At 34.0% G+C, this 18,700-nt stretch overlaps 4 protein-coding genes across 9 annotated transcripts; 1 reads left to right on the top strand and 3 right to left on the bottom strand.

The window, feature by feature from the left end:
* Positions 1-471: 471 nt before the first annotated feature.
* Positions 472-4,383, bottom strand: LOC114163045 (protein seele). The gene is made up of 9 exons (XM_028047096.1): positions 4,216-4,383; positions 3,986-4,012; positions 3,810-3,889; positions 3,100-3,169; positions 2,827-2,881; positions 1,677-1,728; positions 1,503-1,527; positions 1,309-1,400; positions 472-825 (listed from the first exon to the last, which is right to left on the bottom strand). Exons 1-9 carry the CDS (start codon positions 4,330-4,332, stop codon positions 777-779), a joined length of 567 nt encoding a protein of 188 aa, XP_027902897.1. The 5' UTR covers positions 4,333-4,383; the 3' UTR covers positions 472-776.
* Positions 4,384-4,821: 438 nt separating this feature from the next.
* On the bottom strand, positions 4,822-5,602 carry LOC114162807 (protein PELPK1-like). Its single transcript, XM_028046781.1, has one exon. The coding sequence runs from the start codon at positions 5,567-5,569 to the stop codon at positions 5,042-5,044; it is 528 nt and encodes a 175-aa protein (XP_027902582.1). The 5' UTR covers positions 5,570-5,602; the 3' UTR covers positions 4,822-5,041.
* Positions 5,603-7,864: 2,262 nt separating this feature from the next.
* Positions 7,865-10,894, top strand: LOC114163337 (F-box/kelch-repeat protein At5g42350-like). 5 transcript variants are annotated; one of them, XM_028047585.1, is made up of 3 exons: positions 7,865-8,086; positions 8,360-8,388; positions 8,611-10,894. In XM_028047585.1, exon 3 carries the CDS (start codon positions 8,698-8,700, stop codon positions 10,438-10,440), a length of 1,743 nt encoding a protein of 580 aa, XP_027903386.1. In that variant the 5' UTR covers positions 7,865-8,086; positions 8,360-8,388; positions 8,611-8,697; the 3' UTR covers positions 10,441-10,894. The 5 variants fall into 5 exon arrangements, with proteins under 5 accessions (XP_027903386.1, XP_027903390.1, XP_027903389.1 ...); XM_028047589.1 differs by having other exon boundaries at positions 7,880-8,086; positions 8,614-10,894; XM_028047588.1 differs by having other exon boundaries at positions 7,880-8,086; positions 8,257-8,388; positions 8,614-10,894.
* Positions 10,895-12,535: 1,641 nt separating this feature from the next.
* Positions 12,536-17,304, bottom strand: LOC114163042 (U-box domain-containing protein 44-like). Of its 2 annotated transcripts, none has more exons than XM_028047090.1 (4): positions 16,488-16,983; positions 15,807-16,376; positions 15,367-15,676; positions 12,536-14,310 (listed from the first exon to the last, which is right to left on the bottom strand). In XM_028047090.1, exons 2-4 carry the CDS (start codon positions 16,362-16,364, stop codon positions 12,734-12,736), a joined length of 2,445 nt encoding a protein of 814 aa, XP_027902891.1. In that variant the 5' UTR covers positions 16,365-16,376; positions 16,488-16,983; the 3' UTR covers positions 12,536-12,733. The 2 variants fall into 2 exon arrangements, with proteins under 2 accessions (XP_027902891.1, XP_027902890.1); XM_028047089.1 differs by lacking the exon at positions 16,488-16,983 and adding an exon at positions 16,991-17,304 and having other exon boundaries at positions 12,537-14,310.
* Positions 17,305-18,700: the final 1,396 nt, after the last annotated feature.

Below are 18,700 nucleotides of genomic sequence, written 5' to 3'. Positions count from 1 at the left end.
CCACATGTATATTTTATTTTTTCTTTATTCATCCCTGACATTATAAAGAATAAAGGGAATCGCTGAAAGGTTTAACCAGTAAGCAGTGTGAGCCGGTGGTAGGTATACTCTGACAACACACATCATGATCAGAGCACCATACTAACTGCTGAATGTTAGAGAATAGGCTGAAAATTTGCAGATTAATGTTCTAATAATGTGTTGATCTCGGATACGGATGAAACATTTTTCACTATAGTCTAGATCAAAATTACAAGGCCATCTACAATTTTTTTATTAAAGATGTTAACTTATTCTGATGACTTTTTTGGTTGTAACATCATTTCTTATAAAAGAACTGACTTCTTACATAAGAACCGAATTACTGTTTCAACAAGAAGAAATAAATGTGACGTGAAGTGCAACTAATTTTAAGAGATAAGGGTTAGAGTTCTTAAATTTTTTAAATAGCAGTGTTGGGTCCACTAAAAATAAGTTAAAAAAACTCAGTTGACTTCTCAGTAATGTATCTATTATTTAACAGTAGACGTTATATCTATCTGAATTACTAGGTATTACCAAATATCTATAAAATACAGAAAACAAAATAAGATTTTTAGAGCGCAGAGCACAACCCTTAACTTAATAATTAGGGTTCGGTCCACCATATTGCTGAAAGAGTCTTCTACTGTAACGAGAACAAAGACCATTCCAACAGTAACAAATTATCCTATCCATTCTGTCAATTTTTAACTGCCCCAAAAGCTGATATTTTCAGCCACCGTAGTTCCATGGTTTTAGAGCTCTTCATTCTCATCGTCATCGACCTCCGCCGCATGTGATACACTGTATGAATATAGCCATTTCTAGTCATCTTCATATGGTGTGAATTTGATGTAAATGGATTTTGAGACTTCCAGAACATAAAATAAAAAATGCAAAGCAAGTTTTAAAGCTAATAATGACAATATCAAAGGCATTATTTATTCTATTATAATCTGAACCGTTCAAAGTTATTTGTCGGTGACCTACAGAGTGCGAAACTATCTTACATGGGTCAAAGCTTCCTACCACCAATCATCAACGATGCATTCTAATTTGTACCTAGAAACCCTATTACTAGGAAGATAGGCCAGAAGGAAGGCCACCTCACTAATGCTAAAAGTTAGAATGTTCATAATCAATAAACAAAGATATTATCTTTAGAACATTCAGCCTAATTTGACACCCAAATAACCATTACAAAACATGAATTCAACAAATGTATCTCTGGCTTATCAAGCAAACCAATAAGTTAAGATAAATTCCCACAATTATCTTTGAAATTACCTCGTTGGACTGCAATGTTTGCTTAAATCTTGACAAAGAACTTTGCTCACACCTCCTACTTTAACGGATCCTTTTTTGATCAATTCAGCCAACTGCAAAATAGCATCATTTAGACAAAAAAAATCATCATTGTCATATAACGCATATGAATACATATGCACCAAATGCTGAAAAATCAGAACATGAAAATTCACCTCATCCTCTGTATCTTCAAGTAATCTGGTCATAGTGCAGAGATGGTTTGTGCACAAATGAAATACAAAAGTTTAGTATCACTTGTTGCAAAGATAAAGGCAAAGCTTTGATGCCATAAGTAGCCTTGTTAAAAAACATAACTAGAGTAAAAGTATACAGCTAGTTGTCCTTACCTTCCACAGTAAGAAGATATATCTTTTGAATATGCCCGAGCTTCTTGCTTATCTGCCAAGAGAAGAATTTAAAATAGAGTATTGTTCAGAAAACTACCATGAAAAATGAAAAAATCTCTAGTTTTTTTAGTTGCTGCATTAAAGAAAAAAGCAAATAACTAAAATGCCAACACAGGAATAGTCTTCACAATGCAACAAACAGCAATAGTTCAAAGGTTAGTTTGATACACTTATATGTGAACAATACCCATCAAATAGAACATGTGATAAGTACCCAAAAACTTGGGAACCCTCCCTCAAAGCTAGCCATCAATGGAGAATGAAACCACTAAAGAAATGATAAGTACCCCAACCACTTGGAAACCCACTCTCAACTCAAATACATCGACTAAATATGGGACTCAGGCACCCAATCATTATACCAATAGGCAGGCTTTTCTGGGTTACCAAAAACTAGCTCAGACACCAATTGATAACACCCTAAAAAAACTAACGAACAAGAGGGGAAAAAAAACACTTAAATATTCCACCATGCTACTCAACTCGATTTGACTTGAACATCCATACTACTTGATGTGGTACTTGGGCACTCCATAATACCCAAGGCCCCATAATCATGCCACACATTGAAATAAGGATTTCAAAACAAGACATATGTATGTATCCCATGTGACAAGTTGATAAATTATCATGCAAACATCTCAAACAAACGTAATATTGAATACTAGAATAATCCTATTAAATTGCAGTGGTCTTCTTTCCAGTAACTCAAGAATAGCATTCAAAATGCTAATAAAATATATATTCTTGTCTTGTTTGTGTGAATTTTTAGAATAACTTAAATTTAACAGCCCTATACATTTTGCCACAAGAAGCAAAGTAATCTTTAATCTCTTATAATTTTTCACTGTTCAATATGTCACTGCACTGTTGAGTAACATAAAGCCCCAAATTCTAGAAAAGACAGTCACCACATTAAAATAAAGGATGGGTGTTTTCTAAACTACACTCCCAAGTTATTGTTTGCCATGAAAACTTAAATACTTAAGATTGAAGAACCCATCTGGAAATATATGGGTAGTAAAACAGAGTGAGAATTTCCATGTAGTGGAGTATGCTAGATCAACGCTGGATGAAATAGATTACATACTTGTGAGGTTATCCCAGCTATTCACTTTGATCCATTCATTGGTACTTGTACCTTTCTGCAAAAATAGATGGAAATAGAAAGCCAATAACAACCATTTTAGAGTATCTAAATATGACATAAGCAAAGGGAGAAAAGGAGTAGTAGTTGATTCGATAAAAAAAGTATGATGCATTTGTAAGTAAATTTCAATTCAGAAATGTAGACACTAACACAGCAAAAAACATGCAGATTTAGAAACTGGAACAATTAAGAACAAGTAAAGTAACTAAGTACCTTGAGTGTATAATCTTCCATCTTTTCGCAAAGGCCATCGAGAAGTTCAACAACTCTAAGCTCGCTAACTCTGTATATTGTATAAAACAGTTTCAAAGTTATGCAGTCATGAGATGTTAGTAACCAAGAAGAGCAAAAACATTTATATTCGAGAGATCAACATACAGAGATGTAAATACAACTGTTTGAAGAAATCAGATGACCAAATGTTTCAGTGTCAGATGTCAGATTGAATTCTGAAAAATGAAAAGGTAGAAGATTCAGCTGCCAACAACTCCCTACCACTCTATTAATTTCAACAATTCCCCAGTATGTTTGAATATAAGACTGAAATGGAATCACGAAAGCGCACTTCAAAGAATATAATACCCTCACAAGTCATTATCGTTAATTATAAAATTAACTTCGAGAAATATGATGTAATTAAATACATACATATAAACTCTAAAATCATTTACAATTTCAACCGATGATTTTTCAATAATCCATAATGAAAACGCATTCTATCACCTAAACTACACTTTCCTCACTTAAGGAGCAAAATCCAAAAAGTAGATTCATATCACACACCCTCCAATTGAAAGGAACCTTGTATCTTCCCATCCCACTCCACTCCATTTCCTCATTTTGCATCAATCCAAACATATTTTCATAATTAAAAGAGGTGTTGAAATTGAAGAGGATATAGGCACATATTTAGATATACGTACGTGTAATCGATTAGCTTTCCTTCACGCTGACCTTTGGAGTCCAAGCGATAGCGCATATCCAAGTGATTCCGTGGCCTCTCCTGCGGAAACGCAGTGTCTCAATATTCGATCATGCAACCTAAAAATAAAGACCCATAAAATTGAAAAAAAAAAAAAAACACAAATAAAGACGTTACGCTGGAAAGCCCAATCTCCAGCTCCTCCTGCAAAGTGCAAACATCGTCAGACCTAAATTCCAAATGATTTACCACAACATATCAAATGAAGAATGAGATCAAATCCACGATACGTGATTCGATAACATCATCTAATAAAAGTGATATAGAAGATAGGATTAAATGGATCTATATTATATATGCAATGTTGAGTTTGATTGGAGAGAAAATGAGGACCGCATAGAACATACCGCGACGGCTTTGCAGGCGGCGCATTTGTCATGAACGGCATCAGAAGTTCTTGTTAAGATTCCGAGGAGAATGAAGAAACAGAGATGCAACATTGACATTGACATTGACCCTGCCATCTTCTTCTCTCAACCTCACTTCCTGTTTCTCCAGTTAAATATAAATTTTGTATGAAGATATTCAAAACCATGTCGATCTAATAAACAAATTTTAATATTTTCATTACAAAAAAATTGTTTAACGTTTTTATTTATACATTAAATAATAAACAAAATTCATAAAAAAAAATCAAAGTTACTTATTAAATATTAATAACTAGTGATTTATTAAATGAATAAAATTTAAATTAAAACCATTTCTTAGCTTAACACCCTTTTTAAGTTAAAGAATAACTTCTTTTTTTTAATTTCTCAAGCTACATCTTCAATTGTAATTGTGTAGCTTTCTTATTTAACAAGTTCATACGTGTTAACATAATTATTCGTGGAAAATGTAGATAATAATATTCATCATAAACCTCTTGAAAAGGCTTAGAATTGTATATCGAAAGTGTTAAAATAAGAAAATGACGCAGCATGAACTAAAAGCACAAGATTTAGAAAGTTATATACTCAGATTTTAAATACTACAATCTTATTGAATTCATAGCAACTGATACATAAAGGATTTAAACAACTTTAAAACTGAACATAACTTCTAGTATGATTCAAAATACAAGTAAACCAATTCAACAACTCAAGTTGTTGCAAAAAATAATCTCACATTCATCAAACAACATGAACTGGGCATTGGAATGTAGCTCAAGACTGCAAAACCCAGAATTCAAGCTCAAGGATGGGTAGCTGGAAATGCTTTAGTAAATTCAGGAATCTTAGGTATCTCAGGTAATTTAGGCAATTCTAGAACTTTAGGTGCTTCAAGTTTTGGTATTTCTGGAACCTTAGGTAACTCATGAACTTTGGGTATTTCTGAAACCTTAGGTAACTCGGAAACTTTGGGTATTTCTGGAATCTTGGGTAATTCAGGAACTTTGAGTAATTCTGGAATCTTAGGTAATTCAGAAACTTTGGGTAATTCTGGAACTTTTGGTAACTCCTCAGGAACTTTGGGTAATTCTGGAACTTTTGGTAACTCAGGAACTTTGAATAATTCTGGTAACTCTTTGGGTATTTCTGGAACCTTAGGTAACTCAGGAACTTTGGGAAGTTGTGGCACTTCTGGCTTAGATAATGTTGGTTCTAAAAGATTGCGGGTTCCGACAACCATTGTGTGGCTATTTGCAGACAATAATGTTAGAACAAGAAATGAAAAAATCACTGTTGTTGACAAACCGAAAGGAGCCATGGTTGAATACATTTTGATCTTTGCAAGTGTTTGGGTATGTTTTTTGAGCGTATGTTGCAAATGTTCCATGCGGGAGTTTTATACCAAAACTGTGAGATGGTGTAAGTAGTGTTAGTTCAACTTCTTAGTTACCCATATACCAAACTTTAACCAGAACCGTTGTGGGTTAACTAATCTATCAGCATTAGAAGGAACGAGGAAAATTTTGTCACAAAAGTCAATGTTCTCCATGAAAAAACCACCACAGAACTAGGATTTTCAAAGCGATGTTGGCCATGAAAATAGTTCATTGTAAGTTTAGTATACCTGATCAACAAACTAGACTCATTTTCAAACACCAACACACTGTAATAAATACATATTGCTATCATATTTGAATTAAGCACAAACAGAACTCACATGACCAACAACTAACCATTATGCTGCACTTAAAATAGAAAGTTTAGATGATTGATATGAATCATACTCGTTAGAAGTGAGTTTTAAGTTTAATTAAACTCCACAAAACTAGTTTACTAAAAGAAGATTGCACCTATTTATATATATTGTGAATTGGCATTATCTCTAGTCAATGTAAGACTTTTAATACACTTTCTTACCCATATAACAATATATTCATCTCGTGTCTGAATCAAGAAATTAATAAATAATCTCTAGTCAATATTTTTTTTTTAAACAATGACTTTGAAAGGAGATTGTTAGATTTTTTTTGTATTGTTCTTATTATTAATTTGTATAGTTGTTATATGGTATGGTATACACGTAATTAATAGTATTATTTAGTTTCTGTATCCTTTCGTTTGGGAATTTATTGCCAGTCGCAGTGTCATATTATTTTCTTCTGACATATTAATATCATACACTATTTTACATTTTCTTACATATCTTAATTCTTAATTGAGTAAAAGTTTCGTCACGTGTAAATTAATTGCACAGAATATGACATTTGACCCGAACTCTATAAACTATTACATTAACTATATATTTACTATATATGCATGTTATTATATCATTAGGAAGACAAAAAGGATGATGTAATTGAAAAATAGATAAGTTAACAGATTTTGCGTTTAGTCTTCTTTGCTACAAAAATGACTTTTTTTAGTAATTAAAAGAAAAGCTCAGGTGAAACAAATTCGAAGAAAAGTTTGTTTGTTAAAAAAAATTGGTAAGCTCTTAACAATTTAAAAAGGTTTTTCTTATATAAAAATAAATGCAAAAAAGTAGCTTTAAGAAAGAAAGAAAAAAAAAAAAAAGACTTACTAAAGTAACTTTTAACAATAAATTTCACATCTTATCTTAGTCTTCTTCACTCTTATCCCATAATTGGTGTAAGACAAAACAAATAGTTTCAATATAATTTTACACTTAAAAAATTGCTAAATAATTTTAACTTTTAACTTTAAATGACATTTATTTACTTTTCATGATTGTCTTTATACTCTATTTCATGTAGTCTTTGTATTAAAATAAATAATATTTTTGTAGTTATGTATTAATCACCATTTTCTAAAGTATTAATCACTATTTCGGTTATACTAATATATTTTCAGTTTAATAGTGTTAACCTAATGAATAATTTTTTTTACAACAGGTATTTATCATTTTCCCCTCTCATTGATTAGAAACTTGAAATGAAAAAAAAAAGCTTGAAATGAATTTTTATTTGAAATTAAGAAATTGGACAGATGCATCTCAGAATATTTATCATACGAAAATTTGTTGAGTTTGGTAAAAACATAATTAAATTTGTTTCAAAAACATTCCTACAATTTGATATAAATGTTCCTCGCATACACTGTGGTAAAAAGAACACTACGTAATACTAATATTAGAAAACAGAAGTTAGTGTTCCTAGAAAAAGTTAGGCACAACCTGATTCAGACATGGATTCATCATCTTTTGCAAACACAACCCATACCCATGTTTTTTTGTAATTTAGGGTTTCGCCTTTTTTTTCTTCTTCAAAATTTACCAATAATTTGTTACCGAAACGTTGCAGAGAGTGAAGTGAAGGGAAGGGTAACCGTTAAAGCTGAAACGTGGCTTCATTAAATCACACACATGGGGAATTGAATGCTGAGTTTAGAGTTATTATTACATGACATTTTTTTATTTTCGACATGTATCATTACAAAACATGTTAGCAGCGTATGAGTGCGGAAAAAAGCAAAAAGAAAAAGAAAAGAAAAGAAAAAGTTAGGACAAAAAAAATTAGCTGCAGAATAATAAACAAAAAAGATATTAATATAAATATTAAAAGGAGAAACCGACGGGTCGCTTTTCTTCAGTGTTGCAGCGGCTTTACTAAATTCTCGTCCCAACCAATCAAGCCACAACATTGTTGTTTACTGTCCAAATTTTTTGTTTGTATTTATTTAATTATTATTGTTATTATTATTATTTTTTGATTTTTGGATGTGATGCATAAAATGGAAAAGGTAAAGTTGGGGTAGGTATAAGACGAGGATTTCCAATGGAGCAAGAAATTGGTGATTCATTTCATTTCTTTCCCAATTGCATTGCAATGTAAGTCTTCTTTCTTTTCCTTTTCCTTTTTCTCTTTCCGTCTTTGGAATTCTGTGAGGTTTCCGTTATGTGTTAGATTCGTCAAACCGCAAAGTTATGTGTCTCTATGAAATCAATGTCTTTGCTTCTGCGAAATATATGCTACCACTCACTGTTCACACTCATCACAGGGATTCACTATAATCACTCTCTCACAACCTTCTTCCGACATCACATACCGTTAGTTTCCTATTAAACTGCCAATTTTAATCATACTTGTACGTTTCCCTTCAGGATCTGGACTCATTGATTGGCTTTGCCAGGTAAAAATCCCTTTTTTTTATTTTTTATTTTTATTTTCAGGATCACTTTCGTTTTCCCTTTTGTTTTAATCATAAAATTCTGGCGGTTAGATGTGGAAAATTAACCGAGACATTAATACCGAGTGGCTTTGCAAGGAGTGTGTGTGTGTATATATGTCTTCTATTCCTTGACAATGCTTAAATCTGTAATTTTTTTTTTTCTTTTTATTTGATGAATCATAGAAGGGGGGCTTGCGTGCTGCTCTATAAGCAAATTTGCCAGATAGCGATGGGTGTTGTATATTTTTTTGTGAAGAATTAGTGAGCATAATGTTTTCTGGAAGATTGGGGGCAGACGAATCTTATTGTCAAGATTTACAGAATTTGAGTGTGTCAAAGCGACTTGTGAGGAGTTTCAGTCAGAGGTTGAAGAAGAAGAATAACAGGAATGCGGTGGAAGAAGATGATGATGATGTGAATGGAGTTTCTTTAAGATGCTTAAATCTTTATGGACGAGGTGGGGGTTGCAAGGTAGGTGCTGACACCAGTGATGATTTTGGTGATTCAAACAGTAGAAGGAGATCTAGTGCCAGTGACGAGGGAAAGGGATATAAGCCGATTTGTGGCCCTGAAGAAACTGCTGTGGATTGCTTTTCATATGGGGTGAAGGACAGGTTTTGGAGGAGACACAACCGAAAGAATTCAGAGCTTGAAGAATTTTTGACAAACAACAGAATGCATATCTTTCTTCCTGATGATATTCTTGAAATGTGTTTGGTGAGGCTCCCATTGACAAGTCTCATGAATGCCCGACTTGTGTGCAAAAAATGGAGGTCCTTGACCACCACTCCTAGGTTTCTCCAAATGAGAAGGGAGGGTTCCTACCAGAGTCCATGGTTGTTTCTGTTTGGTGCTGTTAAAGATGGTTTTTGTTCTGGTGAGATACATGCACTTGACGTGTCTCTGAATCAATGGCACAGGATTGATGCTCATTTTCTCCGAGGAAGGTTCCTGTTCTCTGTTGCCGGTATACATGATGATATCTTCATTGTTGGAGGGTGTTCTAGCCTGACTAACTTCGGGAAAGTGGATAGAAGCTCCTACAGGACACACAAAGGGGTTCTTGTGTTTAGTCCATTGACAAAATCTTGGCGCAAAATGCCCTACATGAAATATGCTAGATCAAATCCTATATTAGGAGTCTCTGAGGTCAGTTTGGATTTTCCAACTTGCCAGAGTCATCAAAATCGCCCGGATAGACGCTTTCCAAGATCGAGGATTGGTGGCATTTCAGATGTTTATGAGGATCCTCACAAGCTTTCGCTGAGACGTCACTGCAGATCTTCTTTTAATGAGACTGAAGCTTTGTCTTTGCCCAGTCGAAAGGCATACAAATTTGTTAGACAAAAAAGTGACCATTCAAGCTCAAAGGGCAGTAAGAGGTTCTTGTTGATAGCTGTAGGAGGTTTGGGATCCTGGGATGAGCCTCTGGACTCTGGAGAAATCTATGATTCTGTGTCAAATAAATGGACTGAAATCCCAAGATTACCTTTTGATTTTGGGGTTGCTCGTTCTGGAATTGTTTGTGGCAGAATGTTCTATGTTTATTCTGAAACAGACAAGCTTGCAGCATATGACATTGAACGAGGTTGTTGGATTGGAATTCAAACCACACCGATCCCGCCTCGTGTCCACGAATACTACCCCATACTTGTATCTTCTAGTGGCCGGCTTTTCATGTTTTCTGTGTCCTGGTGTGAAGGAGATGGTCAAATTGGGCAACGAAACAAGGCTGTTAGAAAACTATGGGAGTTGGATCTCGCGTATCTCACCTGGACTGAAGCCTCAGTTCATCCTGATGCTCCAATGGACTGGAGTGCTGTTTTTCTGTCGGATAAAAACCTCATTTTTGGGGTAGAGATGTTCAAAATATTTGGTCGGGTGTTAGGTTTTTTCACTGTTTGTGATGTGTCTGATATCACAAAATGGAACCATATTTCAGGGAACCATGTTACTCATGAGCTCGATGGTTCTTCCTGCTTGACCAAATCTGTGGCAGTGCTACACCTTTGAAATCCATTGTGCATGTATGGTGCCAAACATCAGAATCATCTTAGATCTTCCTTCTCTGTTTCGAGATGCAGCATGACCGGTAAGTCCTGCTCTATATTGGCTGCAAATAATTGTATATGGGCAAATCTTCCGAACTCCGTGATTCTCTGTTTCTGTGCTTCTCATGTACCTTTTATTTAATTCATTTCTCACCAATCATAAAAGTTGAATTCCACACTGACTTTGCTCTTGTATTATTTCTCCTGTGCATCGAGTTTCTGGAGTTGCATCAATGAGCCTCGTTATGACTTTGTCATATCTCTCTATTCTCATATGCAATCCAAGTTAGATTGTCTTAATGATGGAAACGAGTATATAATGTGTGATATTAGGTGCATTGTTGCACCCTTACTTCTGTTACTGAAATTCTCATGAAAACACATGAAAGTAAGTAGTATTCTCGTATGTCAGTAAATAGTTCCAAAATCTTGACAATATAAAAACCTGTTTCTTTGCTCTAACAAGCCCCCCCAATACATTTTTCTCATGAATATTTTCGGTTTGAGTACTTAAGTTAAGTTTTTTTTATTCTTGCTATTATTAAAGAGACAAAAATCCAATTTTTTACTACTTGGTCGTAAAGGTTCTGAAATGGCCATGGGATCTGAGATGTTTGAATCACTAACTATTATGCGTGTGGACTACGGCTAGACATAGACAAGTTCGAAACATTAAGGCAGGAGCAAAATAGAATACAAGAAAAAAAAAATCATTTTTGCAATGTGTTTATTTTACACACTATTTTTTCAACATCTATAATAAAATAAAACTTTTTGGGGGGTCAATTTTAACAATTGCCTAAAAGAAAACATTTTGGAAGAAATATCTGCTTCATGTGATATTTAAAAGGTAATTTAACTACATTTGCGATCATAAACTAACTATAACCACGGATGAATGTATAAATTTTTTTCCTGAAATTGTGGTAGTTACGCTTAAATTCTATTAAATTTTCACAAGTTCACCTACATTTAGGAGTTTCAATTGAGTTTTTATTAAAAATATTTCAGTACCTGAAATTTTTATATTTTTTAATTAAGTTCTTGTGGTTAAAGTTTGTTATTAATTGGAGTGGGGCAGTTGTTACTTATGTATTATTTTTACTTGTATCTATGGAAGGAAAAAAAAAACTTTGTTAAGTTCAAAGTATACTATAAATTTAAGTGTATTGAATTGGGTCCATAGTATAAATATTTGTTTGTTGAGTGTTCAAAGTCTTTATAATTTTTAATAAAGTTCCTATTGTCAGTTGGGGTGACTGAATCGCAATCTCAAGAATATTATAAACTTGGATAATAAAAAAATTGAAATTCTAGAACCATAATTATTTTTATAAAAAATGATATTCTTTTATCTTATAAATTAAATATTAAAAATATCAAATCAATCATATTGAGAAACGTAACAATGGTGTTTAGTTAAACAATTAGAGTATAACAACTTAATTTTTGTTATTTTTGCAAGTTTGTGGTGTTTTGCTTAACTAAAAGGTTACGTCACCCTCGATTGCCGACATATATTTATTTGAAAAACATGAAGATGTTGAATACTTAATAGAATGAAAACTTTTAATATGAATTCAAATGAAAATATGAAAATTTAGGAGGAATTTCAAATTTTGAGTTTCTTTTTTATTGGAAACATGTATCCAATAATGATGCATAGTTACGCTTAATAGTAAAACTTAACGGAAAAGAGTGATTCAATTGAAAAATATAAAAGAAAATAATATTTGACGAAACAATATTTTTATTAAAAATATAATTTATAAGACTTAAAACTTGGTTAAAAGATTTTTTTAGGGTGGTGAAGTGATATTTTCAAGTAATTCTGTACATAATACGATTATTTTAATAATTATTAGTTAACATTTATTGAAAACTGAAAAATTAGAACACTTTTATTAAAAGTGAGACTTACTTATTTTCAAACATCTTCATTTAATAAAAATCATGATTAATATGCGAAAAAGACCACATTGATGTAACAAAAAATGGAGAACATAAAAATGTGAGTTCAGAGATGGTGAGTGAAGTTGCAAAATGGAGAATAAAAGGAGCAACAAATGAAGAGAGCTCATAAAAGAATGGGCAACGAAGGTGTATACAGCAATCCCCAACAACTGTAGTTGGATAAATGTTGCATATAGTAAAAGGATAAGCATAGATACAATCCAAAACTGCTACGCACAATACAAATTACATACAAATTTTTGTGATGACGATGAAGAGAAAGAACAGTGAAACATGAATATTCATCCTATGTTCTGAAAGATTCCTGAGAAGTTTGGTATCTTGTCAACATGTTTGAGAGCACGCTCAGCGGTCTGTCTAGTTCGATAATCACCATGTTGGAATGCATCCACAAGTGCAGTGCTCAGATTCTGGTCTGCAGAAACCTCACAGGCTATGTCATCTGTTCTTAACAGTCTCTCCACAGCCCAAACCGCTCTTCTTCTCAATGTCTCTGTTCTCTTCTCAAGTAGAACATCAAGTATAGGCTTCACTCCCTCTGCTTCAACCAAAATCGCCACACCTTGTTCTATGTCTACTCCATCATCTATCAAAGTTGATAATGCAGCAAGTGCTGCCTCAACAACATTCACATTTGTGTGGTCCAGTAGCCCTACTAGCTTAAGCACTGCTTGCCCTTCATAAAGGCAAAATGTTTCCTTCAAAGAGCAGATTCCTCTGTGGAGCCTGCACAATCCACTGATCACCGGCTGCTTGCTGAAGCATGAAAACACCGAGGCGCAAAAACCGGGCGGCGGCATCTCCGGTAATTTGGTTAGGTTTTTTGACTCTACTGATAGATTCTCCAGAGCTGTGGCAGAAACCATCTGCACGTTGTCAAGTCCATTGGACTGAAGCAGGTCAATGAAGAGTGCAGCAAGGTTGTGGTCACGGCAGAGTGCAATGGCATCCGGCTCTTCGGCCAAGACATAGGTAACCCTAGCAACAATCTTCACAAGCCCTTCAAGAAATGGTGTCATGAAGCGAGTGCCTCTGATCTCTCCCTGCCTGATGGCAATCACCCTGGAAATGACCATCACAAAGGCACCTTCATCTAGTAGCTGTCTTGTGAGGCCTAAATCCCTTTCCGGTAGGTCGGCTAAGAGGCCGACCGCCGCCGCCTGCTCTTCGCTGATCCCTGTATTTTCTGATATGACTTTTATTAGACTTCCAAGCTGTCCGACCGAGCCGCGTAGTGCATCGGCTAGTTCCTGACCCATGTGAGGAGACAAATTCTGAAGAAGTTTTATGGAAGCCAGACGCAGATCTTTCTGTGGTGCTTCAATGAACTGGACTAAACTGATTGTGGCACCAGAGCTTTTGATAGCAGCCACAACACTGAGAACTGTGGTTGGAGAAGTGGTAAGTCCAACAAGAACTTGTAGTAGTTTGCACTCTATTGCTGGACCAGTGTTGCTTATAAGATGGAGTAGATTACGAACTATATCCTCTGAGACCAGAGTTTGGTGATCAGGTCCAAATGAAATGGAATAGAAGTCTTCTCCGGAGTTTACAACACTGGCAAGAATGGTAGCAGAGATCTCTTTCAACCGTGTGGGAAGCAGGTTAGGACCTACTGCAAAAAGGTCATTGACAAGAGGAGAAAGTATTCCAGCCTCTATTAATATCTTTGCACTTGGGTCACATGATGATATCTGATTTAGTGCCTTCAGTGCAGCTTCTCTTGATTGCATGTTACCACTTTTCATTATATTGATCAGAGATGAACCCACAGTTCTTGCAACAAGAACTTTAACATCATTGTTTAAAACCAGCTCACCAAGGAATCCAGCCATGGAGAGTTTGGTTTCTGGTGGACCTGCACACATTTTAATGAAAATAACTTGATACCCGCATGGAATATGAAGTTCTACAAGCAAGGGACCAATCTTCATGCCAAACATTTAGAGTTTTTAATGTAAATAATTCATCAATTTCCTATACTTCTCTGTCTGAAACATTTGTCACAATAAACAACACTTGTGCAGCTTGTTGAATTGCAAGTCATAGTAAGATACTGTATAGTCACTATTTTAAACATTTTGTATAGTTCTGTATACAGCATACATAAATTCTAAAAATGACAAAACATAGAAATGGAAAACCAAATTCATGCATGCATAGAACAGGTGAGTGATGCGGTGAAACCTTATTTCAGAAGAATGAAAATAAAGCATCTGAAATCTGAATGATTAAAATAAGGTGTGTTCAATAGTGTTCCTTTAGTTCCATTTATTTAACAAGGCTAAGAGGAGCAGAACCAAACACTAAAATACTCCACAGAACATCCCATAATACTCAATATGAGACTTAGACACCTCATAATACCTAAGTCCCTATCAGCATCTATGGCAAGTCAGACTGTTTTCAAAAGTCCCAAATGTTCATTTCATGAGATTCTTGCAATATCCATAAAATAAATATAATTTTGCATTTGCCCTCCAAATAATTCCAAAACATAATATGAAATAAAACCTACCATCCTGGTCGTCCGAGACCCAACCCGATACTTAAATAAAGATAGAACGTCCAAAAAAGCCTATCTAAAGTTTATGGACTCAGAAATTGGGACTAAGACTATCCTATATATAGTTTAAATTTTATTAACAAATACTAATTATTATCTTTGTAATCTTTATATTTTTGTTATTACTTTCTGTAACTGAAATATTCTCCTATTTTCTAGGAAATAAAACCGATTTGTAACTACTTTGTCTATAAATAAAAGCTAACTCCAACCAGAAGGGACGAAACTATTTTGACCTAAGTGTTATTTACTTTGAGTCAAGAGAGTTCGTTTTATTTTTTGTGTAATACACGCAAATTATGCTCTTTCAAAAATTAACATGGGTACGGTGTTATAGGATAATAGTACCTTCAAGAAGTTGGGTAAGAAGAGGCTGCAATCTACCACATTCAGCCATCTGCCGAACATTAGCCTCACACCTCTCCAGATTGGACAATGTTTCCTCAGCCTTCCCAACAGTGAGAAGATCTTCTGAATTGCTGCTTGTCATCCCTACTAATATTAGAATGGCTCCGTTGATTGAACCAATCTTCTCACAGAGGGTACAAGACTTCGAGAGTTCGTAAAGCAAGGACACAGCCTCCTCTCTCTCCTTAGAAAGCTCGTGGGAAAGGAATTTCACTATAGTACGCACAGTATCCCCTTCGGCCAACAATTCCTTTGGACCAAACACAACATGTCAACATGGATTTATTTCCCAACAGCACATTTATGATACCAAAAACCAGAAAGGAAATGAAATGATAACCATCAAACTATGACATGACATGACAATGACAATGACAAACCTTGTTCTCATCATCTTCTTCTACCACCACTCTAAGGGTTTCCAGAGCTCTACATCGAACCTTACGGCTTCCACTCTTCAGCATGTCAACAATCATTGGTATAAGCCCTGCATTGCGGACAGTGTGTTTGTTTGATCGACTTCTTTGACAGATGTACTGCACATACTTTAAGGCCTGAAGAGTTTCACTCTCTGGACTCGCCATGTTCAACGATCTGCGAGCTATGTCCAGCTGTGCAGCTTCATTTCTCGCAGTCCACTCTTCAATGGTGTTACGCAAAGCCATGCTTGGATTCAGCTCTGCGCTTCTTAACTCCTGAAGAGTCAAAGGGCAAACCAGTCTCCTCCCACTCTCCCTACACTCCTTGAACCATTTTTCAATTGCTTCACGTTCAAAAGTCTGTCCATTTTCTAAAGTAACAGGATCACGCATCACTTGCTTCGTCAATGGACACACAAAAGCATCATACAGAGGCTCAATGTGCAACCTCTCAAAATGAAAACTATCATCTGACTGGCTGCCAGGGTCATTACTTCCATCCCAGCTCGCAGCCATCATATACACACTGATCTGTTGTCACAAACAACACAAGGTTAAGGTAACGCCGACAAACTTTGAACATGTGCAAGATCAAACAAATTCGATGTAAATGTGTGGCATTTATATAGAATTAGACTTTACATTATGTGACTGTAGGGTGACTCTGTTAACTTCTATAACGACTGCTTGGAAAGTTATGCCAATAATGATGATTCGTAAGTGACTATGAATGAAAATTGAAGAAGTTTGTATATTTTCTATGATCTTCAGCCAATGGAAGAAAAACACGAGCTACCCGAATAGAAACAGAAACTAATAATTGTGTCGGACGTTAATTACAATAATGTCCCAATACCAACAACCAAGAAACATAACAAACAGATCTCCCAGAATTGCGTATTCCCATAATTTAAAACAGGGTGATGCAAATTACTTCAATCTAACCTTCCTTTAAACAGAAACTGATGGTGTTTTAAGTAATCATCATAATTCAATCAAAAACAGAAACTCTTGGCAGAGTAGAGAGTAAGTGCCGTTGGGCGACAACAAATGACCAAACAAAACAAAACGAACGGACAGTAAGGATTCAAAAACACATCGCAAATCGCAAACGACGGCAATCTAATAAACAGCAAGAAGGGTACCCGTGTTCGAGCTGAGAGAAGCAGCGACCCAGAAGAGAAAAAAAATAAAAAAACCTACTTTTAGTGTTAATTTGAGAATTAAAGAGAAACCCTTGACAGAGAGTTGACGGGGCAGCGAAATTGGAGTTGGGGCATGGTTAAAGAGTTGGAATTGCAGGAGCAGAAGAGGGGCAGAGGTTGAGGGAGTAGAAGAAGAGAGACACCAAAAATAAGAAACAAGAAATTGAAAAACCTTGGAAAAAGAAAACATAAAGATAAAAAAAATGATTTTTAAGAAAAAATTGAAGATGGGGAGAGAGAAGGTTGACTGGATTGTTACAGTGAGGATGTGAGACAAATGGAAAGAGAGAAGATGGAGCTTTCATCCACCTGGGCCATCCAACAAGACAGCTTGGCTCCTATAATGTCTTAATAAAATAATAACGGACAAAATTTAGGTACAGTGTTGTTCTAAATTCAATTTTTTTTTTCAGAAAAGTTTTATATTTATGGTTGAATCTGAAGTTTGAACTTTGGCTTGTATTAATACTAAGAAGAGGATGTAATGTAAGTTCTGTGTTAATATTTAATAGTAAGTGTTTTAAAGTGTTCTTATAAACATAAAAAAAGAAGTCGCATGTTTTAAATTTTGAAATTACAAATACCAATGATTCAATCAGTAGTATAAAGAGATGACAAATGTTTATTCTTACACTTACTAAATAATTAAATTATAAAAATAAACCTTTTGAATAGTCTAATATTTGAATTTTGTATTTTTAATTTCTTAATCCATGATTTTATGTACTTATTAGCAAAATTTCTATCACTGCTAACTGTTGAATCATGCAGACGCAGGTTTTTAAAATTCAGTGAAGATTTTTTTAATGAATATTAATAATTGATAGGAAAAAAAAAGCTATATTGATAGATCTATTTCTTTTATAGTCTTGACTTTGGATTTTGATCTATATATTCTTTTTTTTTACGGTAGGGATTTTTTTATTAAAATTTTTGTTGTTATTTCTTCAAAATATATTAAAATTAATATATTTTAAAATACTAAAACTTTAAAAAAAAATGACAATATATAACATCAAAAATATAAAAAGAAAATTCAAATAACTTTTTTCATCATAATATTGTGAGTATATGTTTATTGATTGTTTGAACAGTACTATATAATTGGAAGACTGTAAAGTATGAATTGGAAGACTTTAAGGTGAGTGTGTTAATTGAACACCTCCAGCTGTTATTTACTTTCGTGTGTCTATTGCTGTTTTATTTTCTTTCGGACAATGATATTTTTATTATTGACAACTCTTTTTTACTATAGTCGATATTTTTTTAATGATTTTAAAATATTAAAAATAAAAAGATAAAAATTATTTAAAAATATACTTAAAGTTATAAAAAAAATTGTCAAAATTTAATAATAAAAAATATTTTCTTTTTCTTAATACTCATAACTCATTTAACTACCTTATCAACTATATATTATTAACCTTGTCAACTATAAGTAACAAAGACTTTGGTTTGGAGAAACAAATGACTAACAGGTAAAATTATTTTCCTCTTATATTTGTTTCCTTTTAATATATCGGAACAAGTAGAATATTACTGTTTATAAAACTATAGCTATAAAATAAAAAAATTTAGACCGAAAGCAATTAGTTGTAGTCAAGTAAATTTTACTCTTAGTGAAAATATTTGACAGGACTACTGATTAAA

This window comes from Vigna unguiculata, chromosome 9 (genome assembly GCF_004118075.2).
Source record: "Vigna unguiculata cultivar IT97K-499-35 chromosome 9, ASM411807v1, whole genome shotgun sequence".
Lineage (NCBI taxonomy): Eukaryota > Viridiplantae > Streptophyta > Magnoliopsida > Fabales > Fabaceae > Vigna > Vigna unguiculata.
This window is presented reverse-complemented; position numbering and strand designations above follow the sequence as displayed.